Source organism: Silene latifolia, chromosome 2 (assembly GCF_048544455.1).
Source record: "Silene latifolia isolate original U9 population chromosome 2, ASM4854445v1, whole genome shotgun sequence".
In the NCBI taxonomy this organism is placed as follows: Eukaryota; Viridiplantae; Streptophyta; class Magnoliopsida; order Caryophyllales; family Caryophyllaceae; genus Silene; species Silene latifolia.
The window spans coordinates 852412-879362 of NC_133527.1; the positions used below are offsets into that span (position 1 = coordinate 852412).

The 26951-nt window shown below is 37.9% G+C and overlaps 2 protein-coding genes across 8 annotated transcripts; one reads left to right on the forward strand and one right to left on the reverse strand.

Moving 5' to 3' along the window:
• The first annotated feature begins 259 nt into the window (after positions 1-259).
• LOC141641967 (ABC transporter D family member 1) lies at positions 260-20691 on the forward strand. 6 transcript variants are annotated; one of them, XM_074450612.1, is made up of 27 exons: positions 260-472; positions 577-690; positions 1058-1191; positions 2089-2368; positions 3678-3902; positions 4752-4949; positions 5040-5494; positions 6546-6678; positions 6765-6843; positions 7838-8076; positions 8202-8506; positions 8601-8712; positions 8798-8956; positions 10783-10882; positions 11001-11109; positions 12512-12602; positions 13867-13991; positions 14093-14242; positions 14321-14393; positions 14893-15073; positions 15362-15520; positions 16616-16774; positions 16964-17197; positions 18720-18880; positions 18966-19018; positions 19476-19554; positions 20289-20691. In XM_074450612.1, exons 3-27 carry the CDS (start codon positions 1130-1132, stop codon positions 20373-20375), a joined length of 4008 nt encoding a protein of 1335 aa, XP_074306713.1. In that variant the 5' UTR covers positions 260-472; positions 577-690; positions 1058-1129; the 3' UTR covers positions 20376-20691. The 6 variants fall into 6 exon arrangements, with proteins under 6 accessions (XP_074306713.1, XP_074306714.1, XP_074306711.1 ...); XM_074450613.1 differs by having other exon boundaries at positions 1061-1191; XM_074450610.1 differs by having other exon boundaries at positions 269-472; positions 1061-1191; positions 18699-18880.
• Positions 20692-20882: 191 nt separating this feature from the next.
• On the reverse strand, positions 20883-22226 carry LOC141641968 (protein FATTY ACID EXPORT 7-like). Of its 2 annotated transcripts, none has more exons than XM_074450614.1 (2): positions 22135-22226; positions 20883-21576 (listed from the first exon to the last, which is right to left on the reverse strand). In XM_074450614.1, exon 2 carries the CDS (start codon positions 21477-21479, stop codon positions 21147-21149), a length of 333 nt encoding a protein of 110 aa, XP_074306715.1. In that variant the 5' UTR covers positions 21480-21576; positions 22135-22226; the 3' UTR covers positions 20883-21146. The 2 variants fall into 2 exon arrangements, with proteins under 2 accessions (XP_074306715.1, XP_074306716.1); XM_074450615.1 differs by having other exon boundaries at positions 20883-21486; positions 22135-22223.
• Between the last annotated feature and the right edge of the window lie 4725 nt (positions 22227-26951).

Genomic DNA, 26951 nt, shown 5'->3' on the forward strand with positions numbered 1-26951 from the left:
TGTACAATTTTATAAACTACGTATGTTTTTAAAGTAGTAATTGAAAGTATTATGTTAATTATTTTCTAATGTAAGTTGTAAATTTTAGAGCCCGAAAAGCCCATTTAGGCCCAAAAGCCCGAATTAGCCCATAAGGGCCGGGTTTGGGCTTGTCAAATAAGCCCACACATTTGGCCGCCCCACCCGACCCATACAAATGGACCATTTTTGTTAGAAAGGCCCGGCCCAAGCCCGCACTCGCCCCCCCATGATCACCTCTACACCAAACATAGTTCCCACAATAGAGAGGATGTCATGCCCTCTGAGGTGAGAGGTTAAAAAGGAGGCTCAATCCTCTCTATTGTGGGTGCTCTTACGCAATCCAAAAAAAAAAAAAACATCATCACCTTTTACACACTTTTACCCGCTTCCCTCATTTTTTATTCTTTATTTATTTTTACTTAAATATAGTTTCAGATCATATACTATCCGAGTATGTAATTTATCCAATATCCGAAATTAAGTCCAATATGATGATATGAAATTAAATTAAATCTTTAATCACTGCGTGTTTGTTTGTTTGTTTGTTATTCCCAGAAATCGGGTGATACACAAAGTACTGCTTTTCTAGGGTTGTTGATTTTGGGGGAAAATTCAAACCGATTAATCTGCGTAGTCGATATGCTTTAGCAAGTTGAACCTCAATATTCGGTAAGTATGTATGTATGTATGTATGTTTGATTATTCATTTAATCTACGGAGTGAATATCCTGTTGGTTTGTGTAAGCTATGTTGTTGGTGATTACTCATTTTTACTTATCGGATCCTTCCAATTGAATTCGTGTATTGAGCTTGTAATCTCAGATTAAATTTCATTGCTGCCCATATCACTGTCTTTGAGATTATACTTTCATTAATTAATTACGTCAATGTATTTAGGGACTAGCTGCTTTTCTGCATCATTTAGTCTTGCTCTTCGTTGATTGAAATTTAAGGTCATATTATTACACATTGGACCTTCTCCATATACTGAAATGATCATCACGATTTGGCTCATATGCTTCTGTCTGTCTGTCAGCAGCTAGTTTTTGCTGCTGCAATTAGTGTATCAACTGAAGGAATTTGATCAAGGAGCGGTCATCCTTTAAACATGTCTTCCCTCCAACTTCTTCAGTTAAAAGAGCATGGTCGCAATTTTCTTGCATCAAGGAGGTATTTTTTTCAACCTTTTGTTTCTCTATCTGCTCTTCTTGTGGTTCGTTACCTCTATCCTACTTAGATTTTTCAAATGGACTATCATCGAAGCTGCTGTAGGGTCAGAGTGCAGCTCTCATCACTTGCATTTAAATCTCTCATAACTTAAAAGCCTTGTTGATGCTTTGTTTTTGGATGTGTAGTGCCAAATACAATGCTTCCTTTAGGTTTTACTTAAGCTGTAAGTCTGTAACCCCATTAGGTAGGCTGATTTCTGATTTTGTGCTTGTATTGCCTTGGGAAGGACCTTAACATCAAGGCATGGTTTAAAATTTCGGCCGCTATGTATTGTAAAGTCTGGGATGTATCGCAGGCCGCTGATACGAGATATACCGAGATGTATCAGGTAGAATAAAAATAGGAAAAAAATCGGCGGAGACAATCGATTTATAACGTGTATCGCCAACTTGGCCTGCGAGGAACCCGAGATGACCGAATTATAACTTGCACAAGCCAAACTTTGTAATGAGAAGCACTAAAAAATTATATAATATTGGTCAAATTAGGTATTCTAAATAGATTTAATTTTAACTTGATATGAAATCGACAAGAGATGATAAAATATCTACAAAAACTTTTAAAAAATATCACCTTGATAATCGCCACTCGGACTGCGACGGCCGAGTCTTGGTCGATTTTGCGACACCTTTATCGCGATCGCTATAGCAACCAATACCTCTATTTGAAACCATGCATCAAGGATGGACTGTGGATAACTTTCTACATTTTCTGTCGTTGCTTGTTGAATGCCCTTGAGCTTAAAGTGTTCCCTCAGCTTTATACTTTCTTATAGTGGGTTGCCATTTGTTCAATATCATACTTGAATACGAAACCTGAAATATCTTTCTCATGCAGGAAGTCTCTGCTGCTTGCCACTGGTATCATAGTTGCTGGTGGAACTGCTGCATATATGCAGTCAAGATTGAGGCATAAGCGGCCTGATACATTTGGCCATTGCAATGGGCCTGGTAGTATGACAGAGGATTCCGCATCCGGCAGTTCAACACGTACTGTTCATAAAGGGAAGAGACAGAAGAAGAACGGCTTAAGATCTCTTCAGGTCCTAGCAGCTATTCTTTTGTCTCATATGGGTAGGAGGGGTGCTCGTGACCTTTTAGCATTGATATCTGTAGTGGTGAGTTTCTTATACTGACAACTATTTGTCATATTTTATACTCTCTCCTTATCTTATTTTTAGTTTAAATTTCTCTATACTTTAAAGTTTGAACGTTCAACAAAGAATGCTATAAACCTTGAGTTCCCATTGACTCTGCTACCTCTTGTATTTCTCTCTTTCATTTCACCATCTTCCAGAGCTCTTCAGCGTCCGCATTCTGGTCTGTCTTCATCTTTTCTCCCACAAATTCGGAACTCATTCTCTTTTATTTTGTTCATTGCCAATGAACTCATTGACCTGATTTTCTGTCTGGTTTTATCTCTGCTCTAGTTGCCAATTAACCCTATAAGCTCTCTGTCTTGATGTCCTCACTCCTCACTTGGACAACGGTCAAGAAATTTCCAGGTTTATGGGGAATTATATTCTGATACAGTTAACTCTTGTCTCGTAATAAACTTTTTGGGGAAAAAGTGGCGTAAATAAAAAATCTTCCAGAAAACAATGGGAACAATTCAAGTTGACTTTTTTTTTTATTTGGTAGAAAATTAATTGTAACTTTCCAAATTTCAATAAAATCAAGGACTCGTTATTCTTTGGTTTTGGATTATAAAACAAAGCACTTTTTTTTTTTTTTTTTTTCTGTGAAGTAAAGGTCATTCAATGCAGTTCTCCACGCAATTTCTATCTTGGGTCATTCGGGAACAACCTCTTTGTGTACTAACACAAGGGTAAGACTTAAGACTGCGGACATCAGTAATGTTTTTTGATACAAACTACAAAGTATCTCAATCCCGTGAAGAAGGGTATTTGGGGAAACAACCCCCACCTTAGCTCACAGAAAACAAAAACAAAAGTAACTTGTATTAGGGGTACTCATAAAGGTGGTAATTTTATCTGGTGGCTCCCTTCAATTTGTTTTGTAAATTCAAGTACATAGGTCACAACTCACAACCATTAGGTGAGTTTTTATGGTGGCTCCTGTTGAAAGTTTTTGCATTTAGTCTACTATCAGGCACTTTTTGTTTCAGTCATGCTAAATGTTAGTCATGTTTGTACTATTTAATATGCTGATTTTGATTGAATCCCTAGGAACAATGCACATGTAAGGAGACAAGGAGTACATCATTACTAAGATTCTAAAACATTTTTAAATAATTTTTCAAAATTTTGGTACTCCACTAACATTTGGAGTTTGAGGGGTTTATACCTTTCAGGTTTCTTCATACACAAACTCTGTTGAAAATGCTTCCAAATGATCTTATCAAGTAATACTGGGTTCATATTGCTGTAATTGGTGGGCTTATTAGTTTCCCATTCCTTTTTGCAGGTATTACGAACTGCTGTGAGCAATAGACTAGCCAAAGTGCAGGGCTTTCTGTTTCGAGCTGCTTTTCTGCGCCGCGTGCCGAACTTTTTCAGATTAATAATTGAAAATGTTATTTTGTGTTTCCTTCTTTCAACAATGCATTCTACTTCAAAGTACATTACAGGGACGTTAAGCCTGCGTTTTAGGAAAATACTGACGAAGCTTATCCATTCACATTATTTTGAGGTATATACATTCTACCCATCACCGCTAAGATTCCTGTTATGATTATCTCCGTCGTTTGATGCCATTATACAAATTTTTTAGTTTTGTCTGAGTGTTGGATAGTGATGTACCTTCTAAGGTCAATGGGTGTCTTGTAGTTATCCAAAAAAACTAATGATCCTTAAAGAGATTTCTTCATTTCATTTGATCAGAGAGAAGTGCTTCATATGTTCTGCATACCTTAATTGAATTTAAGTGCTGCATTCTGAGCAGAAAGCTCCGTTCACCTTCTCTTAATTTAGATGATAAGATTATACTTTTGTACAATTCGATTAGGGGGTATATCTTTATTATTTTTTAATACTGTATCTCTCTAAATGTGGTATTTTGAATTGATTCCTTATTGTTGTAGCATATGGGCGATGGACCAGACATGTCCATGTAATTTTGGGCCTTTTAAATTTCCTTCAGACATACAGTTTACTATTTACTTCGTATTAAATATTTACCATGTCCAACAAAGTCAAGAGATGACTTTTATTGGTACCCCAATTTTATTGTATGTTATTGTGAAATAGCCGTTTGTTGGCACAATCCTGAACACAATTTTTATTTCGTGTCATCCACAAACAACCTCACTTGGTTTTGGACACGTAGGATGGGTGTGTACATTTGCACCTCTTACCGTGTTGCAGACGGCCGACTGGAGCCTTTAAGGCATTAGAGTAATGTTTAGGTATCTATCATGCTCAGTTTAACCGTCTTTGAATTGAAAGGTTACTACTGGTTGAAAGTCAATACCGACTAATCTATCTAATTATAAAACAGATTGCCTTATTTTGTTACTGAACAAGTATTTGTGTTATATAGAATATGGCATACTACAAATTATCGCATGTTGATGGCCGGATAACTAATCCAGAACAACGGATTGCTAGTGATGTTCCAAGGTTCTGCTCTGAATTAAGTGACCTTGTACAAGAGGATCTAACTGCAGTCACGGACGGGGTGCTGTATACGTGGCGGCTCTGTTCATATGCCAGCCCAAAATATATCTTATGGATTCTGGTATTTGAATTTGATCGTCGTTTTTATTGTCAAAGTTTTCCTAATACATCAGATATGATTTTCTCTTGATGCCCTTTTTATGTGTTGCAGGCTTATGTACTCGGAGCGGGCACCATGATTAGGAAGTTTTCTCCCGCTTTTGGTAAACTGATGGCAACAGAACAACAACTGGAAGGGGAATATCGACAACTTCAGTCACGTTTACGTACACATTCTGAAAGTATAGCATTTTATGGGGGAGAAGCCAGAGAAGAATTTCATATTCAGGAAAAGTTTAAAACACTAGTGAAGCATATGCGCATTGTCCTTCACGATCATTGGTGGTTTGGGATGATCCAGGATTTTCTGCTGAAGTATCTTGGTGCTACTGTTGCTGTAGTTCTGATTATTGAACCCTTTTTCTCTGGCGCTTTAAGGCCTGATACTTCAACCTTGGGACGTGCAGAGATGTTAAGCAATCTTAGATATCATACAAGTGTTATTATTTCACTATTTCAGTCTTTAGGTACCCTGTCTATCAGCTCAAGAAGGCTCAATCGTCTCAGGTACTTGTGAATTAGCTTTTCTGTCAAAGTTCTGCTCAAATCATATGTTTTCTTAGAAACGGAGGGTACTCATAAAAAGGATACTCAAGGGATTGCACCCATTCATGGAAACACACCAGCTAACAATAATATGGCAAAGGATTACTCAAATCATTGTTAAATAGATGACAATCCTGTGATGTCAGTCTGATATCATTTTTTTCTCATCAATCTTCAGCTGTATTATTGTTCCTTAGGACTTAACCTTAATGTTTGAAAGGACTAGCTTTTATATAAACTGAGCTATTATTCAACGGTTGAACTAGGTAACTATTTTCTGATTTGTTCAAGAACAACAGTTCCCCAGTGGGTCAAAGGCTTCTGGCGTTGGCAGTAGGATATTGGATTTATGCACCCTTAACCAAACAAGCGTGTCTGGGTGATCCATAGTGAAAATTGCATTAACTAACTACTACTACTACCCTAAACTTTAGAATTGCAAAATTTGGTCCTCACATTCCTGTACCTATTATTAATCTTGGATTTAAAGAGTCATAATTTTTGTGCTTCTTAAGACAAGGATGGCGGTTACATTTCTTGCACTCAATCTCGAAATGATAATGATAAGGCATTTAATTCTACCCCTGGACCCGGCACTAGTTGGTTTTCAACAGAGTTGTTTGTTGCTGATCACAGTTTATGTAACTTTACATAAATACTCTGTAAAGGCTGATTACATTCTTTCTAGGTTACAACAACAACAACAACATCACCTTAGTGCGTCAAGGCCCCTTGCAAATAGCGGAGTAGGGGGAGAGGTGTCTGATGCACACAGCCTTACATCTGTGGTAGCAAGGCATAAAGTCTGTTTATTGATGACCCATGATAAAAATTGTGTTTACAATTGCAATGACTGCTACTTCGCAATAAAAAAGTACCATCTAGTTTACCTAGTCATTTTACTTTATGCCGTCAATAATCCATAACTAAAGAATATGTAGGCTCACTCTTTACCCTTCCCATGTTCTATCCGTCTTGAAAATGCTTCACTCATGTATTGCCTGAAATACAGTGGTTATGCAGATCGAATCCATGAGTTAATTTCTGTTTCACGAGAGGTTGGCTCGCGTGATAGTGCTTCTCTGAGAAACGGAAGTAGAATTTGTTTCACTGAAGCCAAGTACATTGAGTTTTCTGGTGTCAAGGTGCCTAGTTTATGCAGCCTGTCCTTGTCTATATTACTTTGTGTTCTTATTTCTGTAATAATCACATCAAGATATGTTAAATCTAGGTTGTCACCCCATCTAACAATGTGCTGGTGGAAGACTTGACATTGAAAGTCCAACCAGGATCAAACCTTTTGATCACAGGTAATCTCATGATCTCTGTGCTGGTGAATGATTTCCTGAACACTAAGCATATACGGAGTATTAATTTTTCTTTCTGAACAGGATGCCAATTTTTGTTTTCCTTCTGTATTTGATATCTTCTTCTGTGTGTAGTCTTTTAGGGTGTCTCTAATGTTTATTTGGATTTCTTACTTGACTAAGGCACTGGGCTGAATATAAATATCCTTACTTCAATATTTCCAGCTTATTTGGGAGGGTATCTAGATATTTTCCTTGGGCTCTCTGGGGAACGTTTCTAAATCTAGAATATGTTACCAGTTACCATGTTGCTTATTTAATTTTTTTGACAAATCATGTTCATGTGCTACAAGTGAACAATCTTGTCCTTGTACTAATGTTACAATCAAATTTGAGATATGTGTTGTTAGAATATAACCCACATGTGATTGTCCCACATTGCTTGGAGAAGAGAGATTGTACCACTTTATAAACCAAGGGGGTTACCTCCTCCTATCGCCAATTGGTTTTAAGATGGAACCTCCCTTGTGTTTGTCAAGTGGTCCGTCTCTCCTCCGTTCGGGTAAGGCCCGGCCCATTTTCATTCATGTTCTAACATGTGGAATTTAATTGCTTGTGCTAGTTCACATTTTTAGCTACATGGTGCATAGTATTTGTCTTTTGTGTGGTGTTTGTCTTTCTCAGAGATGTATGACTGTAGCAAAGTAGCGTCAAGTTTGAAACGATCTAACTTTCTCACTGCAATTTGCACTTCTGTCTGGGGTGCATGTCCTTGAAAGTCAAGCTTATGATTGATTATTGCTCCCTTTTGGGGGCTGGGTTTGGTGTGGGAGGAGGTCATTTCGCATCACCGTAACTCCGTAAGGTCACGCTTATTGTTTGTAGGGTATTCAGACTTCAATGAGGATTATGTTTAATTTCTGTTTCATACTAGTGTTCTCTTATTTCTTAAGCATGTGTATAGTATTGATATTTGCCAGTTTGTGTTTCTTTGAAGGTCCAAATGGCAGTGGCAAAAGCTCACTTTTCCGGGTTTTAGGAGGACTTTGGCCTCTGGTCTCTGGACATATTGCAAAGCCTGGAGTTGGACGTGACCTTAACAAAGAGATTTTTTATGTGCCACAACGACCATATACAGCGGTTGGCACACTGCGGGATCAGTTGATCTATCCTCTTACTCCAGATCAAGAGGTTGAACCGTTGAGCCACAGTGGAATGATAGACTTGTTAAAAAACGTATGGTTCTTTCCAGTTACAGATCTGCTTAGATGACCGGCCAATGTGTATAAAGCAACCGTGTCAAGTCTTTTGCGCTTACTAAGCTCAAAATTTTGTTGCACTTTTCATTGTTCCTTTCATAGGTTGACCTTGAGTATCTGCTTGATCGTTACCCTTCTGATGTTGAGGTCAACTGGGGTGAGGAGCTTTCTTTAGGGGAGCAACAAAGATTGGGGATGGCAAGGTTGTTCTATCATAAACCGAAGTTTGCTATTCTTGATGAATGCACCAGTGCCGTAACAATTGATATGGAGGAGCGATTTTGTGCAAAGGTCTGGGCTATGGGTACTTCATGCATCACAATATCACATCGTCCTGCATTGGTTGCATTTCATGATGTGGTACTGTCCTTGGATGGTGAAGGAGGTTGGAGCGTTCACTATAAAAGGTTTCACATTATTTTTCTGGGATTGAGGCTTGTTTCAGTTCTTGAATTGCACATTAGGAAGATGCTTATATGAAGGTTTCTTTGAATTGTACAGAGATGATACTTTGGCAGACAATGATGGCCCAGTGGCTCAGGGTAAACATTTAGAGTCTCACAGGCAAAATGATGCGATGACTGTACAGCGCGCTTTTGCCACTGTTAAGAAGGTTTGAAAATTTGCAACCATATCTCTTTCTCCCGATCTCATGTTTAGCAAGTTTGTCAGTAACCTTTTGGAGTTTTTCTGAACAGGGTAATGGATTCTCTAGGTCAAACTCTGATTCATATATCTCAGAGGTGGTAGGAACATCACGTCTTTCAGACCGTTCTGCGATTTTGCCCAATGTCCCACAACTTCAAATATCTCCTAAGATGTTGCCCTTGAGAGTGGCTAACATGTTCAAGATATTGGTGAGTTTCTTTTGGGACTCTACCCTAAGAACTTTCTATTTCACTACTGAACTTTTTCTAGTCTCTATGTATGAGTGCAGTGACGTTATCATGGCATTAAAAGTTTGAAAAGAAAGGTGCTTGAATTTGTGATTTATTTCTGCTCTTCGCTCAGGCGCTCAGCTTGGTTTTATATACAACTAGTACTTCTGAACCTTCTCTTTGCTTCCCATGGATCCTGACATATTCTATATAGCGTTTGTCAAGAAAGTTTTTAATTGACTGATAGAAATGCGTTGTTTATATTTCCATTGGATCCAAAGACTAACTATTCTTTGGCTTTAGAATGTGATGGAATTAAGCAAAAGGCCTCACTCAGGGTTACCAGAATCGTCATACGAATATGCGATTTACTCGAAATAGAGCGGAATAGGTATAATTATAACTAAATAAAAAAATTCAATGTAACTCAAATACGTAACTTGTGCAAATTGATTCGCAATTCGTTAGGTGACTAAGTGATTCCAGTAACACTGGCTTCACTAAGTAGATCAAACTTATTTTCATTAATTTATTGTGGAATAGCAGTCATCTGATACAATTTCATTATGAGTCATTTCAAAACAGCCTTGTGTTAAGTTAGGGGGGGGCGTTTGGTTAAAACAAGGGAAAGGGAATAAGAAAGGGAAAGAAGGGGGAAGGAAAGGAAAGGAAATGAGTTCCCTTTAATTAAGATAGTTGTTTGGTTTCTAATTAATAGGGAATGGAAACTCACCCAAAATACCCAACCACCACTATCCAATCAATACTCCCACTGTTAAACCTATCCACAAAAGCAGCTACTAACATCAATTGCGCCACTGTCGGCGCCCCACCACTGCCGGCACGCCACCACTACCGGCGCCCACATCGGCCCCACCTCCCCCACCTTTGAAACTCCTTCTTTCACCCCCAAAGCACCATATTCAGTCGACAAATTTCACAAATCAACACCATCTTATCCAAAATGTGTACAAAATAATCATTAATATTCAAGTAGGAGTGTAGGGCATGAACTTTGAGCATATCAAATCAACAAAACGCATGACATAAAACAACTTAATGTTGATGGCTGTCTGAAGAAATGAGTGGATGAGTTCTAAGATAATATTGCTCCAAAGCATTATTCATTCTTCCTACACATTGCAATTCAAATCTATTTGTCCTTAATTGAATACAGTTAGTATTTGACCTGCTACATGTCCAGCAAGTACAATACACATTGACAAGAATAGTCCATTGTATCTCGAAGCGAGTATTAGCTGAACATATTATCTAGAAAGAATCTTGTTTATCTATTTCTGAGTCTCTTTACGTGTTTAGATAAAATTCAGAAAGTAAGAGTAACAAAGGTAGTTTGTAACTTTTAGATTCCCTGTTCATATTGAGCAGACTCCATGTCTCTTGTATATCATATCTTAAAATTTACATGAGGTGGGAAGAAATCGTAAGACGGTTAAAATTTTAATGTTAGGTGTTGTGGCGTTATTACTCCTGTTGATAACTTAGCTGTCTTCATGCAAGAGTGAAGATGGTCTTAAATCTTAATTACAAAAAGTAGCTACTGGTGGATGTTATGCTTACTTCTTATGAATGACACTTGTAATTTGATGCTGTGAAAGTGCTGAAATCTTAAGCAGTTGAATCAAGTCTGTGGCTTTGCCTGCCGTAGTGCTGTTTTGCTATCATCACAGTTTCTTTTGTGTCCATTTGATGTGTAGAATATGACTGTGCTATCTATAGTCTCTTAACAAAATTATGCTTACTATGGGGACGAATTTCATCTTGGCTATCCTATTGGTTTCCAGGTACCCACTATGCTCGACAAACAGGGAGCAGAGTTGCTGGCAGTTGCAATGTTGGTTGTCTCAAGAACAATAGTTTCTGATCGCATCGCCTCTTTGAATGGTATCTAATATCATTCTTTTTTGGTTGTTTCAATGCTCACTGGCAGAGTTTAGAACTTACATGCAATGGTTTTTTTTTTTTTTTTTTTTTTTTTTTTTTTTTTTTTTTTCTTTTGCAGGAACGACTGTTAAGTTTGTTTTGGAGCAGGATAAGGCAGCCTTCATACGTTTGATCGGAGTCAGCGTCCTTCAAAGTGGCGCTTCTTCTTTCATTGCTCCCTCTATAAGGTTTTGTTTCCTAAATGCCACAATTGCACAGTTAAATCATTTTCTAGCTTTTATGAATGAACTGATGTTATCCCCTTTTTGATTAGTGGTCACATGAAAATAGCCTCGCTGTTTTTGTAGGTGAGATGGTGTATGTCGAGTGCAACCCACTTACCTTCTGGAGTGGGAGCCTCTTTGTAGGCACTAGGGTATTGATGATAATAAGGTGTCTATTTCTTGAACTCCATTGAATGCTGCTGGATAATTGTTGTTTCCACATAAATGTATTTGAATCGGATCTCACATACTCATTTTAAGTTGAGTGGTGAAAGTAGCGCTTTTATTAGGATAACTCGGAGTGGACAAAGATATTGTAGTTTGTTCTCAGTTTGAAAAGCTTCGAGTAGGAAGGTATTAACTTTGTAGCATGTCCAAACGTATCCTATTCCCATTTCCCACATTTACGTCCATGTAGAAGCAAGAGAATTTTCTTTCTTTGTAATTGGAACTCTATTCAGGCTCAGTCCTTTCCACTTTTCGTCTATGTAGAAGCAAGGATGTGTATCATTTTGTTAACACCCTATCCTTTGAGTTCAGTAACTTAGTTTATAAAAGCGCGCCTCAAATGAAATCTCCTATGATGGGTATTGTTGCCAAATTTTTGTTTGGAAAATACAAATTTGTTGCTAAAAATAGGGCGACTTGCGTCCAATAGGCGCGGGCTTCGCCTTGTGCTTTGCGACTTGTCGCCTCAATCCCTTAGCGCCTCGGTGCGCCTTGCGTCTCTTCCAAACTAAGTTCAGTAATTAACCGTGAAAGGGAACTTAATTTCTTGAAAGTATGGGCTTTCTGCTGGTCAATAGTTTGGGGAAGATTAACTCTTGAGATATTCTACAGCAGCGTAGACCATGCACTCCTTGTAACTCAAATGCTTGTGTCTGTGTTTGAAGAAATGTTGAATGTTTATATATATTCTTCTTTACCAGTTCATTCATGCATTGTGGCTTGGATATTCAAAGGACGCACTGAGTGTTCCCGAGATCACTGGGAGATTGTCCGAAGAAGATTAGTTAGTTTCTGTAGGAGCGAAAAAAGAAGTGTTTCTGGAACTGAACAAAGTTAGTTGTGTTTTAGTGTATTTGGATGAAATAGAATTCCTGTTTATTCGTGGGCTATTCTCACCCTTTGGATTGTCATTCATGAACTAGATGGCAACTGAACCCAGTAACAGCCTGAGAACTCGAACCTGTTGAAACATGTTTGTTTGTACTTTGTAGCATCTGAAACTGCTCAACTCTTGCTATTTGTTGCTTGTTCAGGCAATATAGATTACACAATTATATAATTCTATTTTCTTCGGAGCTTGAAAATGGTATTATAAGTAACCCTTTTTTTTTTTCCTTGGCCTCTTGCCGTGTTTCAGATATCTGACAGCAAGATTGGCTCTGGGTTGGAGGATCCGTATGACGCAACATTTGCTCAAGAACTACTTGAGAAAAAATGCATTTTATAAGGTACTGATGTCTGAACGCAACCTTTTCCCCAGAATACATGATTACTCAAAGCTACTTACCTAGTCTACTTAGTAAGCCAATGAAATCAATGAACTTAAAAGGAAATCCATGACAATTCTTACATGTGTTTAGTTACCTAGTCTACATTGTAAGCCAATGTAATCGATCTTTTAGCACTTTGTAAAATATATGTATCGTTGAAATAATTAGTTCAATATCAAAGAAGTCGTGTCTTTATGGGTGGAGTACGAGCTAAACCAAACACACCATTTAATTTTTTGACACTTCATAAACGAAGGGAATCTTCAAAATTCTGAGCAATATATAAGAGAGAATATAGTCATGTGAGATCTTTGTTTGATTCGCTTTTATAAGTATAATAAGAATATAAAACTTATGTATTTTTTTATAATGTGAAAATTCAAGATATTTATATTACAATTTGTGCATTGACAAACGTGTAAAAGATAAATGGTGTGTTTGGAATTGAAAAGAGGGAGTACTAAATAATGAGTAATAAAATAATGGGATATTCTACATGGTACCCCTATGGTTTTTGGTTTTCTAAGGGGCACCTTTCCTTTTCCACTAAAAAAACTTTGACGGCCTATAATTCATTGTCACGAGTTCGGAACGCGACGATTTTTTTTTCCTTTCAAATTGATCGTCTTTACCAGATCTTCGGTTTGAAAAAAAAAATACTGCAACTTTCTGAACTTGTTGCAAGAGTTATGGTCGGTCAAAAATACCGACTATATCTCATGACTACTAGTTTTGATAAAGTAACAATTTTTCTTTTCAAAGTGTACATCTTTACGAGATCTTTAGTTTGATTTTTTTTTTTGCCATTTTTGGAGTTCGTGCCAAGAATTATAGATAGTCAAAATGTTTAGCTCAAAAAGAGAGGTACACCATAGAATATGCAAAAATATGAGGGTACCGTGTAGAATATCCCTAAAATAATATATGTGCATCTTATGAAATTGATCAAAGACAATTTTCTCTTTTTGAAAAGAAAAAGATAAAACTAGTAAAAAAGAAAGGAGAAATAACTAGAGATGTAGTGTGGGGTGAGACTTGAGAGGTGAAGAGAAGACAAATGAGAGAGAGAGAAACTAGCAAAAGAGATTACACTCCCACCAAACAAACTATAGCAAAAGAGATTACAAGACGATGAAAAAATGATACTGCTTGGGATCAAACACTGGATCTCTCCCACTATATGCTATCAAACTATTAGTGAATGATGTGATTTTGTTTGCAGGTGTTCCACATGTCGGGCAGAAGCATTGACGCAGATCAACGAATAACTCACGACCTGGAAAAGCTTACTACAGATTTATCTGGGCTGGTCACTGGTTTGGTGAAGCCAACGGTTGACATTTTGTGGTAAGTACTGATATATCAGTAATAACAGAGACCCTACTTTGTCATGATTGAAAATGAGATGCAATTTGACTATTTGCCTTGCTTCCTTATTTTACATCAAGGTTCACTTGGAGAATGAAGCTACTTACTGGTAGAAGAGGTGTTGCTATCTTATATACATATATGTTACTTGGTCTTGGATTTCTGAGGAGTGTTACCCCTGATTTTGGTGATCTTGCTAGTGAAGAACAACAGCTTGAAGGAACCTTTAGGTTACTACTTTTTTTTGTATATCTTTCTCTGCTTCGAGCTGTTTCAGTTCATGCCTTACTGTTATTTCTGGCCTTTAGGTTCATGCATGAAAGGTTGCGTACACATGCAGAATCCGTGGCTTTCTTTGGAGGGGGTGCACGGGAAAAGTCGGTGAGTAGCTTTACTATTAGGTTCCAGCTCTCTCCTTTCTTGGGATTCAGTTTCACAAAGGGGTATTATAAGCTTTTACCGATGTCCACATGAATTGTTTGGGACAAGCTGTTGAGGGCTATTCAGGCCATGGGTCCTTCCATCTGAGCAATTCCATTGTTTTGAACTCCTCGTACCTCATCCTAAGCTATATGCTTCAAGGCAGTAGGGTGATTCTGTTTATGTGTCATCCTGTTGTTATATATGATCGTTTCAGTAGTCTTTTCTTGTATAGGTTTGTATTTGTATAAACTCCGTAGATGGATAGTTTGTTTCTATTTTCATTCACGGTTTAAGTGGCTAAGCCTATCATGTGTCTTCATTACACCCCTCCCAGTTTTTTTATGTTTTATTATGACAAAGCACTGTTAAAAAGTGGATTTGTACATGAATTCTGATAGTTTTTTTGTATTGGTAGTGACTAGATTATCACGCTCAGTTCTTATTTTTTTAACTGCAGATGGTTGAATCTAAATTTGAGAAACTTCTGAATCACTCATTGCTACTGATAAAGAAGAAGTGGCTCTATGGTATAATAGATGATTTCGTTACAAAGCAACTCCCGCATAATGTCACCTGGGGGTTGAGCTTATTATATGCATTGGAACACAAGGGAGATCGGTCCTTGACTTCCACACAAGGTGATGCCATAGGAATCCGTAGCCTTGGTTAAAATATTAGATTTGTTAGCGGGAGTGTGCTCACCCTGTGTTATCACTCACTTTCATAAGTCATAACTTTTTAAATTATTATGGCTTTTGAATAGTTGAAGTTGAACATGCTACATGATTATCTTACCTTTAGTGTCTAGATTCTCAACTAGATGGTTCACTACCTGACACCAATGTGGAAATAGCTCTGTAGTTAGCAAGTTACAAGGAATGCAGGGTTTTAAACCGAGTCTGAATTTATTTTGTGTGTTTCCCCAGGTGATCTAGCACATGCTTTGCGTTTTTTGGCATCGGTTGTCTCTCAAAGCTTTTTAGCTTTTGGTGATATTCTTGAGTTGCACAAGAAGTTTCTTGAGCTTTCCGGTGGTATCAATCGAATTCTTGAATTGGAAGAGTTCTTAGATGCTGCTCAATCAGGTAAATAAATAAATAAAATGACATTCTAATTTCTCACAACCATTTTTGGTGAAGTTTCATCTTTTTCTCTTTGCGCCACGGGCCTCCTGCAGTTATATTATTGTTCTCGCCACCTTTGTCTTTATGTGCTGTTCTGAGTAATAGGGAAACTTTTAACGCAATGGCAATTCTAGTTGTTTGCTAAAAACACGTACATACACTTGCCCACTCTCCACTTATGGATTGTAGTACGAGTATGCTTATGATTAAATTAATACTAGTGGTGGATCCTGGTTTTATTTTGGAAGGGCCCACAAAATTTGGAGGGGCCAAGATTCTAGCACTAGACCAAAGTTATTTTCTATGACAACCAATAGTAACAGTATGGTACAATCGATTTTTCTTTGGGAAGCCAAATCTGCCTCTGGTTGTCCGCGAGCCCCACTTCACTGTGCCTCGATAACAGCTTTCTGATAGAAAATGTGCCAACATAAATTATGGAATTGATGGATTGATAATTTAGTGAATAAGATCTACAACTTCTTGTCAACTTTCAAATTTCCTCCTTTCCTCGGCAATTCTCAAAGACCTACGTACCAATAACATATCGATATTGTTGTTTTGTTTTTAAGAAGCACTGAAGCGGTGCAAGTAAATATTTTGGTCACCAGCGTACTTGATATGTTTTGACAACTAGAAATAATGGGACGTGTCATGCTCATCTCAATAACAACAGAAAGGATATTATGAGGAGTCGAGAAGATGTGAAGATACATAGTGCGGAAGTTGCTTAGCTTCCCTATTAACCTTTCCTGTGTAACCACGTGCCAGGTTTTGTTGCATTAATGTTGTTAACACATTTGAGACAATGCGAAAAAAAAAACCCAGAGAATATTGTGAAGTATTAAGTGTTGATGTTTGCATAAGACGATAAACAATTGTATATGTATCTTGCTCCCTTTTATGTTCTTTGAGCAATAATTACTGGGTTGTCCTGCGCATAAAATGTGGCTGCAAACCTGCAAGTCCGTATTGTTAAATTGTTTTTGGGGAGAGTCCCGGTCATCAATGTATTTTTCTTGGATTTATTAGTTTTGCTTGTGAATTTTCTGTCAGGTGACACAACACGTGTTTCATCAGAATGTGAGGGAAACAGTTCTCTATCCGATGACATAATTTCCTTCTCTGATGTTGACATAATCACCCCATCCCAGAAATTGTTGGCTAGGCAGTTGTCATGTGACATAGTGCCAGGGAAAAGCCTTCTTGTTACTGGTTAGTTTTTGTTTTTCATCACTCTTTTTATTTATTTATTTATCTTATTTTTAAATAACTCATTCTAGCTGGTGGCTAGATGTCATGTGACATTAGTGGCTAAAATGGCTAGATAGGTTTAGCGTTGCATGCTGGCTAGACATTTTTTCATGCGTCCTAATTGTTATCCGGAAACATGGAATTTTGAAGGTCCAAATGGAAGTGGTAAAAGTTCAGTCTTCAGAGTTCTCCGTGGTCTTTGGCCCATTGTTAGTGGAAGACTTATAAAACCGAGTCAACTTTATGACAAAGGGATTGAGTTTGGTTGTGGTATATTTGTTGTTCCTCAACGTCCATATACATGCCTGGGATCCCTAAGAGATCAGATTATTTATCCCCTCTCTCATGAAGAAGCTGAGATAAGAGCGATATGCAGACATGAAGGTGAGCATTATGACATTCTAACAACCATTTTAATTTGATTGAGCCTGTCACAAAGCACATGTATATGCATGGTATAAAATTTAAGTGATCAGTACATGATACGTTCTTGCGTCTAACAATTGAGTAGATACACTGAAAAAGCATTTAGATGATCTTGAATGAAACTCCTGATAAGCTGCATTGCATGTTTTATATTCTCGTAATTGCAAAACAGAAAGTGCTGCTATTGTTTTGCAGCAAAGTCAACCATATTTCTTTTGGAGGGGTCTCAACTCTCAACTATTTTTTTTACTAGTAGCTGAGCATTTTCCATTTTCAAAGGAGTCAAAAATTTACTATTCTTTGACTTTAGAGAGTGATTGAACAAAGAAAAATGACTCACTAAAAGGTTGCTTACAACTGATCCCCATGGGCAGGTGCATTTGAGGCACTATAATAATGTTCTTGTTGTTGTTGTTGTACTTGTAGAATCTTGGGAGAGATTATTATGAAATTGTTGGGGTCCTAATATCCTATTTCAAGTTTTTAACTGAACATAATTACATTGTTTGATAAAGTTGACAATTTGTGCTGGTAGAATCTAGAGTGTAGTAAATCACTGGGGTCCAGCTAAGCGCTAATGCTCTAATGTCCGTTTTCAACTATCAATAATGTCCTAGTGTCCTAATTGCAACTAACAATAATGTCCTGATAATCTTATTCCAATAAACAATAATACCTTAGTGAATTTGAGGCGCTTGGGTAATGTTCTCGTTCATGTTGTACGGGTAGAATCTGGAGTACAGGTTATGATGGAAATCGTTGGGGTCCTAATCTCCTATTCCCCTTAACAATAATTACGTTCTTTGATGAAGTAATATTTTGTGGTCGTAATGTCCTATTCAGACTAACAACAGTTACATGACCTGGGGCCTCGGACTTAAAGTCACCCCTTTAGGTTAAGTTCAGATCCTATAAGTTCAATTCAGTTCAGCTCAGATCCTATATCCTATAGTTGGGAGCTCAGATCCTATATCCTATAGTTGAGCTCAGATCCGGATCTATAGTTCAGTTCAGTTCTTATAAGTTCAGATCCTATAAGTTCGGTTCAGAAAAGTTCAATTCAATTAATACTCACTTTCCTATAAGTTCGGCTCCTATAAGTTCAGTTCAGAATAGTTCGGCTCCTGTAAGTTCAGTTCAGAAAAGTTAAGATCCCCTATAAGTTTAGTTCAGAAATGTTCAGAAAAATTTAGTCCAAAAGGACAAGACCTTACATCCTTTATCAAGTACTAACATTTTACGTTATTTTTATTGCTGCAGTGCATAGTGCGTGTAAATTTGCATGACGTGCCACTCCCCTTTAAAAAACATTATGCTTGTATAACGTGTCATCCCCCTTTGAAAAATTTGTACAATGTGTCAACTTAAGTTCCTATCTATCCCACTGTTACAAACAAAATGGCTGACTAGTGCATATGCAACCTTTCATGTATGCTTCTTTCTAACTTGTGTTCACAAGATCATGTGTTGCGATTTTTAGGTCAGCCGACTGGTACTGCGAAGAATATGTTAGATTTGCAGTTGAAAACCATTCTCGAAAATGTGAAACTGATTTATTTGTTGGAGAGGGAAGGTGGATTGGGTGCTACTTTAAATTGGGAAGATGTTCTCTCCCTGGGAGAACAGCAGAGGTTAGGGATGGTGAGTTCTACTGATTTTCTTAACTCTCTCTATTGTGCAACTTGTATTCTACTTGTTTAATTTGATACCTTGTTGTCCCCTGAAGGCACGCTTATTCTTCCACAAGCCTAAATTTGCTGTTCTTGATGAGTGTACCAAGTAAGTTATGCGGACTCCATAGTTCATTCTTCATATTAAGTACTCCCCTCCATCCCATTTTTATTGTCCTACTTGCCTCTTTGGGAAGGATTTAAGAAATATGGTACAATTACTACACTACCCCTTTAATTAAGAACAAGGGACAACAAAATTTTGATAGTGTGAGTGGTAGTTAAAAAGCTAGGGGTATTAGTGGTAGTCTATTATTTTTTCGTACTAAATTAAGAAAGGGGACAATAAAAGTGGGATAAATTTTGAAGAAAAGAGGATAATAAAAGTGGGATGGAGGGAGTACCTTTTAATTAACCTAATTTCTGATCCTATCACCACCTTGATTGCAACTTTTGGTGAATCCTCGAGGCAAAATTAGTTTTTTTTTTTTTTTTTTTTTTTTTTTTTTTTTTTTTTATATTTTAAGAATCAATGTTAATGGAGGTGTTCTCTTCTTCATCGACAGTGCCACTAGTGTTGATGTGGAAGAACACTTGTATACACTTGCAGCGGAATTAGGCATTACGGTTGTAACTTCATCACAGGTATGTAATCTTTTTGAAGGATTGTCGTATGTTGGCTATGTATGGAAGTCGCTATCTCAGCAAATGAAATTGGTCGTTCTGTCCCCAAATGTTGGTCACATTTTAATGCACCAAAATTTGAGGAGAGCAACTTCAGTCACAGTTGTCATTGGAAGCTTCTGGGTACTTCCTAGGTTAACTGCATTATACAGTTGTGTACCTCCCTTTCGGTGCCCAATTGGTTTAGCCACCATTTTCAGTGGCTTCTTAATGTACCAATATTATTGATTTAAATATGATGTATGAAGTGCATGATCAATGTCGGCATGTATCTTAATTTATTCTTCCAAGGTATCTACAATGTTTCTAATTCCGATTCTCATGTTAGCTAATGTTAACCCAAGGTGCTACCGGAGAATATCATTAACTCCTTGTTTTGTTGGAGAGATTTGGATGGAAAAGGGAGGTAAGAGAAAGGAAGGGGGTAAAATCACTTGTGTAGGTCGTAAATTGTTGAGCGGAAACATCCACTTTTCCTTTTAAATTTCTCCTATATGAAACATTTGGGAGGAAAACAAAACCCTTGCCCCCTTCCGTCTCTCTCTCTATGCTTGGATCAATGTTTGTCTGATAGTGGCAGGGAAGAGTGGTGGAGAGGAGAGATGGAGGGAGGGGAAAGGTAACAAAATATTTGAAAGAAAAACATATTTGAGGTGTATGCATCTGCTAATAATCATTCACATTATTTGTTGCAGCGCCCTGCATTGATCCCATTCCATAGTTTGGAATTACGACTGATTGACGGAGAGGGCAATTGGGAGCTTCGAAAAATCAAGCAATAACTTTTGTCGATGAAAGTAATATCTAATATCCTTGAATGACCGTTATCTTCATGTTCTCTTAAGCAGTGTGTCATTCGCTCTTATGCAAATTCTTTTTACCGCGGAAGGTCAGCCTTCCCCTTCAACATAGGGGTAGACACTAGAAACTAAGCATTAATAAGATTGCAAGTACAGAATTGTAAGTTATATATGCAGCATATGTAAATCTGTAAAGCTATCAAGCACATGTTATACGGAGAGTCATATCATTCCTCTGTCGAATTTTGATTATTTATTCCATACTGTTCTAGTGTAAAAAAAAACAAGCCTTTATTCCTATTGCCAAGTGCTAGACCTGTTAGTCCTTTCGATTTATGTTTTCATGATTTAAGATATTTGCCTGTTGAGAACAAGAGTTGTTTTCCTTTTCACGCCTTTGAAAGCTTACGATGGCATTCAATTTTGTTGATTTGGTAAACATTTGGCATAAATGCTCCAGATATCAACTCACAGAAACAGTTGCAGTAACCTTTTAACAACTTGTCTTGATGTAATTATAACAATCTTGCAATTGAGTAGATGACTTAACTGGCTTCATGACAAATTGACAATCTTCCAGTTGGGGGTACACAATGCATCTAAGTGCCTAATAATGACTTGAGAAAATCATGGACTCATTTGTAAACATTGATTTTTCATATCTGTCTAACTCGGCATAAATTATTTTACTTGTTGATAGTTTCAGTAAACGTCAAAGCATTCAGTATTCAGTTACACCGTCATCTCTATTCTCTAGTGTTGGCTACGAAGAATACCATGGAGGTAACCTCCACTCATACCGAGAGACAGAAGAGCAACAAGTCCAGCAGGAAACACCTTTTTAGTTTTCTGAAAGCGAAATCCCATTGCTCCGACCAAGGTTGCAGAGACACCAAGCCCAAGTGAGGATGCATAAGTTGGCCTCTTTGGAAGTTGAGTATAGGCATAGTACAGAAGTGCAGATGACACACCGCCGGCACCAAGGGACATGATACTTCCTCTCTTCAAAAACCCCATAACTCCACCTACTCCAACAAGGGCAGCATAACCCAGGGTAAACTTCTGAGATGTTGACAAGTCCTCCATTCTCTTCCTGAAAATCGAATATGTACTAGTATGTAGTAAGTAACCCTGCCTTTGATAATAGCCGCCGCAGTAGTAGTGGACTGGTGTAATCGGTATCCTGTGTTAGACCAAACAAAATGAGAGGAGAATGAAACATATGGAGACGTTTTCTTTTGCTTGTAAACGAACTCAAATCAACCGAATACAACTAAAGACAGGTTGTCCACTACTACCAAGTACCATAATCCTATTTACTAGGTTAACCACTAACTTATTAGTTCCACATTATTAGGCAACAACATTGTTAACAAGATTAAACTAATATATTTTTGGATCATAAATCCAACATCCTGAATTTCAAAGGATTTCATCAATACCTAAATGCATATAGCTACAAAAGTAGATTCCTATTAACAACAACAACAACAAAAAAAAAAAAAAAACAAAAAAAAAAGCCCTTTGTTCAAACATGGTTCGCGGTCGGCTAACATGAATCAGCTTGAAGCCTTGAATCAAGAACTGATTCAACTCTAGCTTGAAGCCTTGAATCAAGAACTTATTCAATCAAGAACGTACATACATACATACATACATACATACATACATACATACATACATACAGAGTATAAAGATTAAGAAGGAAGAAACGAGGTGTAATTCAGCAGATGCGACTTACTTGCTACTTGCTCCAATATTAAGAGAAAGTAATTCAGCAGTTGTGGTGGTTTTTGTTTTCCTTGTAGTTTGTTCCTAAATATCGGAGCTCACCATTTGTGTTTAGTTAGTAGGTGCATGGGCCGTCCCACTCATTCTACTCTTCCTATTTTGTCGTGGACCCTCCTAAAAGACTCAAACCAGCCCACCCTATGTGTAGCAGTCTGCTAATTATCGTCGATATTTTACTAATTATCGTCTACAGTTTTTAATGACTTTTTTAAACTACCACTCACTCTAAACCTTCCATATTTTAACATCTTTTTTTCCAAATACGACATTTCCGTCACCACCGCTTCAATTCCGCCACAAAATTTAAGGAATCGACGACAAGTCGACAAGTAATCTAAACTAGTTTAATTTTTTAAAAATTTGTAATTAGTTAGTAATTTTACGTGGTTTAGAATAAAATTGGTATTGTTAGAACGGATTAGTGATTATCGATTACCGCGACAAAAATTAATCTAAGTCTGAATTTTTTTTTTCAAAAAATAAAAAATCCAGACGAAAATGTTCGTCCAGACGAAAATATTTTTCATCCAGACGGAAAATATTTTCGTCCAAACCTAGGTCCAGACGAAAAATATTTTCGTCCGGAAAAAAAAAATTGTTTTGGACGAAAATATTTTTAAAACCGTTACTAACTTGATCGTTGTTACCGTATGTTTAAAATCGTTTTAATTAGAGCTAACAAATAATGACACGACACGAACCCGACACGAAATTAATGGTTTTGGGTTGAGGCTCAGTGACCCATTTATGTAAGTAGGTCGACACGAACACGACACGATATTTAATAGGGCCGGGTTTGGGTTGAGCTCTCTAAACACGAACCCGACACGAATGACCTGTTTAATAAATTAATCCTAATTTTTTTATCTTTCATCCCATAAATATACTTAAACTTTCCAAATATTGACATGACATGAAAACACGACCCGAACCCGACACGATATTAGCGGGTTAGGGTTGAGAATTGATGACCCATTTATGTAAGTGGGTCGACACGAATACGACACGAGATTTAAACGGGTCGAGTTTGGGTTGAAGGGTTTGTGACCCGTTTACAAGTGACATGAACACGAACCCGACACGACCCGATCTGTTTGCCAGGTCTAGTTTTAATCGAAAAGTTTGTAAATTAAATTACGATTTTTTTTCCGAAAAACCGTCTTTTTTTGTTTTAGAAAGATTAGGGAGAGAGACAAGGGGAAGTTAACGGGGGGCAAAATTGGAAAGATGTGTTAATTGTCAACGATAATTAATAAAAGTGTCGACAATATTTAACACGACCGTTTTTTTAACCACCTGATACGGAGTATATATGTTAGCATATCTAGAGAATTTTCTTTCCGGGAAAATAAAAAACCTATTTCTATACAAAAATACAGATTTAATCTATTTTTAAGAGAATCAATAGGACGGATTGGACAACGCTGACTTGATTGTTTTGAAAAGTAACAAAAGACATTTGGGGGTGCCGGTATGCGATAAACGAGTCTCGGACAAAAATTAGGTATTCCTTAAAAATAGTTGAATACTTCTTATCTCAGGTTGAAAATCGAATACGATAACTCATGAAAGAACCTTAGTCACGTGGTAGAAAAACTGGTAGTAAAAGAAACATAACCGGTACGGCCTCTCAAACGGCTGAAATTCAAGTGTATAATATACACGGTTTTCGTGATTTCAGGGTCTCGAAACCAAAATGTCCGTAAACCATACGGACAGTTCCTCGGATCAGATAAAGCAGACACACAAATTTTGAAAGCAATAGAGGACATTTGAGGGTGCAACTTGCAAGTATGCGATAAACGGGTCTCGGACAAAAATTAGGTATTCCATAAAAATAGTTGAATACTTCTTACTTTGGGATGAAAATCAAATAACTCATGAAGCGACCCTAGACACGTGGTAGAAAAACTGGCAGGAAAAGAAACATAACCTAGTACGAGCTCTCAAACGGCTACACGGTTTTCGTGATTTCAGGGTCCCGGAACAAAAATGTCCGTAAATCACACGGACGGTTCCTTGGTCAGATAAAGCAGCCACACAAATTTTGAGAAGCAACAGAGGACATTGGATAGTACTTCTTATTTCGGAATGAAAATCGAATATGGTAACTCAAGAACCGACCCTAGACACGTGGTAAAAAAAACTAGTAGCGGTAGGAAAAGAAACATGACCCAGTACGACCTCCCAAACGGCTCAAATTCAAGTGTCTATATAATACATGTTTTCGTGATTTTAGGGTCCCGGAAAAAAAAAATGTTCGTAAATCATACAGACGGTTTCTCGGGCCAGATAAAACAGCCACACAAATTTTGAGAAGCAACAGAGGTTATTTGAGGGTGCCGCTACGCGATAAACGAGTCTCGGACGAAAATTAGGTTCTTCTTCAAAATAGACGAATACTTTTTATTTAGGAGTGAAAATCGAATACGGTAACTCAAAAAGCGACCCTATAAACGGTGTAGAAAAACTAGTTGGAAAGAAACATGATCGTGTACGACCTCCCACACGGCTCAAATTCAAGTGTATATATATAATACACGGTTTTCGTGATTTCTGGGTCTCGGAACCAAAATATTCGTAAATCATACTGATGGATCCCCAGGTCAGATAAAGCGGCCACACAAATTTTGAGGCGCAACAGAGAACATTTGAGGATGCCGGTACGCGATTAACGATTCTCATACGAAAATTAGGTACTCTTTAAAAATACTTGAATACTTCTTATTTCGGGCTGAAAATTGAATACGATAACTCATGAAGCAACCCTAGACACGTGGTAGAAAAACTGGTAGGAAAAAAAGATGACCCAATACGACCTCCCAAACGGCTCATATTCAAGTGTATAATACACGGTTTTCGTGATTTCAGGTTCCCGGAACCAAAATGTCCGTAAATTATACTGAAGGTTCCTCGGGTCAGATAAATCAGCCACACAAATTTTGAGAAGTAAAAGAGGACACTTGAGGGTGCCGCTACGCGATAAACAGGTCTCAGACAAAAATTAGTTACTCCTTAAAAATAGACGAATACTTCTTATTAAGGGCTGAAAATCGAATACGGTAACACATTAAGCGACTCAGACACGTGGTAGAAAAACTGGTAGGAAAAGAAACATGATCCGGTACGACCTCTCAAACGGCTTAAATTCAAGTGTATAAGACGCAGTTTTCGTGATTTTAGGGTCCCGGAACAAAAATTTCCGTAAATCATATAGACAGTTCCTCGTGTTAGATAACGCAGCCACACAAATTTTGAGAAACAACAAAAGATATTTGAGGGTGCCGCTAGGCGATAAACAGGTCTTGGACAAAATTTAGGTACTCCTTTAAAATAGACGAATACTTCTTATTTAAGGCTGAAAATCGAATACGTAACTGAAGAAGCAACCCCAGACACGTGGTAGAAAAACTGATAGGAAAAGAAACATGATCCGGTACGACCTCCCAAACGGCTCAAATTCAATGTATAATACACGATTTTCGTGATTTAAGGGTCCTAGAAAAAAATGTCTGTAAATCATACAGACGGTTCCTCAGGTCAGATAAGGTAGCCACATAAATTTTGAGAATCAACAGAGGACTTTTTAGAGAACCAGTAGATGATTAATGAGTCTCAGACGAAAATTAGGCATTCCTTAAAAATAGTTGAATACTTCTTATTTCGGGCTGAAAATCGAATACGGTAACTCATGAAACAACCCTAGAAACGTGGTAGAAAAACTTGTAGGAAAAAAAATGAGCCGGTACGACCTCCCAAATCGCTCAAATTCAAGTGTATAATACACGGTTTTCATGATTTCAGGGTCCCGGAACCAAAATATCTGTATATTATACGGACGGTTTCTCAGGTCAGATAAAGCAGTCACGCAAATTTCGAGAAATAATAGAGGACATTTGAGGGTGTCGCTACGCAATAAACGAGTCTCAGACGAAAATTAGGTACTCCTTAAAAATAGTTGAATACTTCTTATTTCGGTTTGAAAATCAAATACGGTAACTCATGAAGCAACCCTAGACACGTGGTACAAAAACTTGTAGGAAAAAAAAAAACAAGACCCGGTACGACCTCCCAAACGGCTCAAATTTAAGTGTATAATACACGGTGTTCCGGGTGTAATTCCGGAGCAGGATTTGTGACCACGTGAGCTTGTAGAATGACGTCTTTGCTTGTCTGTTCCTTTCGCTCTCTCCTGTAAAGATGAACAAGCTGAGGGCTCGGCTTAGTACCGAGCGTACTCACTCCGACGCTCAAGTCAGTAAACTTAAAGAGATAAGTTGTGTGTTAACTTGGCAAAGTATATTGTAGAGAGATAAGGGAGTTTATACCGAAATTTCGGTTAGTATTTTGGGATCCTTTTCTCAATGAGAGAAGTGGAGTATTTATAGACTTTCACCTTTTGTCACGTAGTGGCCAAGTAGCTAGCGGTGGAAAGATCTGTTCTACCCTCGGCCGAGGGACCCATGGCAGGTGGGGCTGGCCTGGTTGACTCCATGCCGAGGGGACTGGATGTGAGTACGCGGATATGCCTCTCGGCGGCTAGTTGCCGAGACCGAGACCCAGTGACAGCCGACAGTCCGCGCTCGGTTAGGGTCATCTAATACGTTGACTTGTCGTTTTGGTTTTGACCTTGCTCAATATGTTGACTCGGTCGGCGGGTGCGAAATATGCCCCATCAATTTGCCCCCAGCGTAGTCTATGCCGTGGTATGGACCTTCGATGAGTGTTGAGCGTATTCTGCGTATGTTGAGCTTCTTCCTCGGCTTC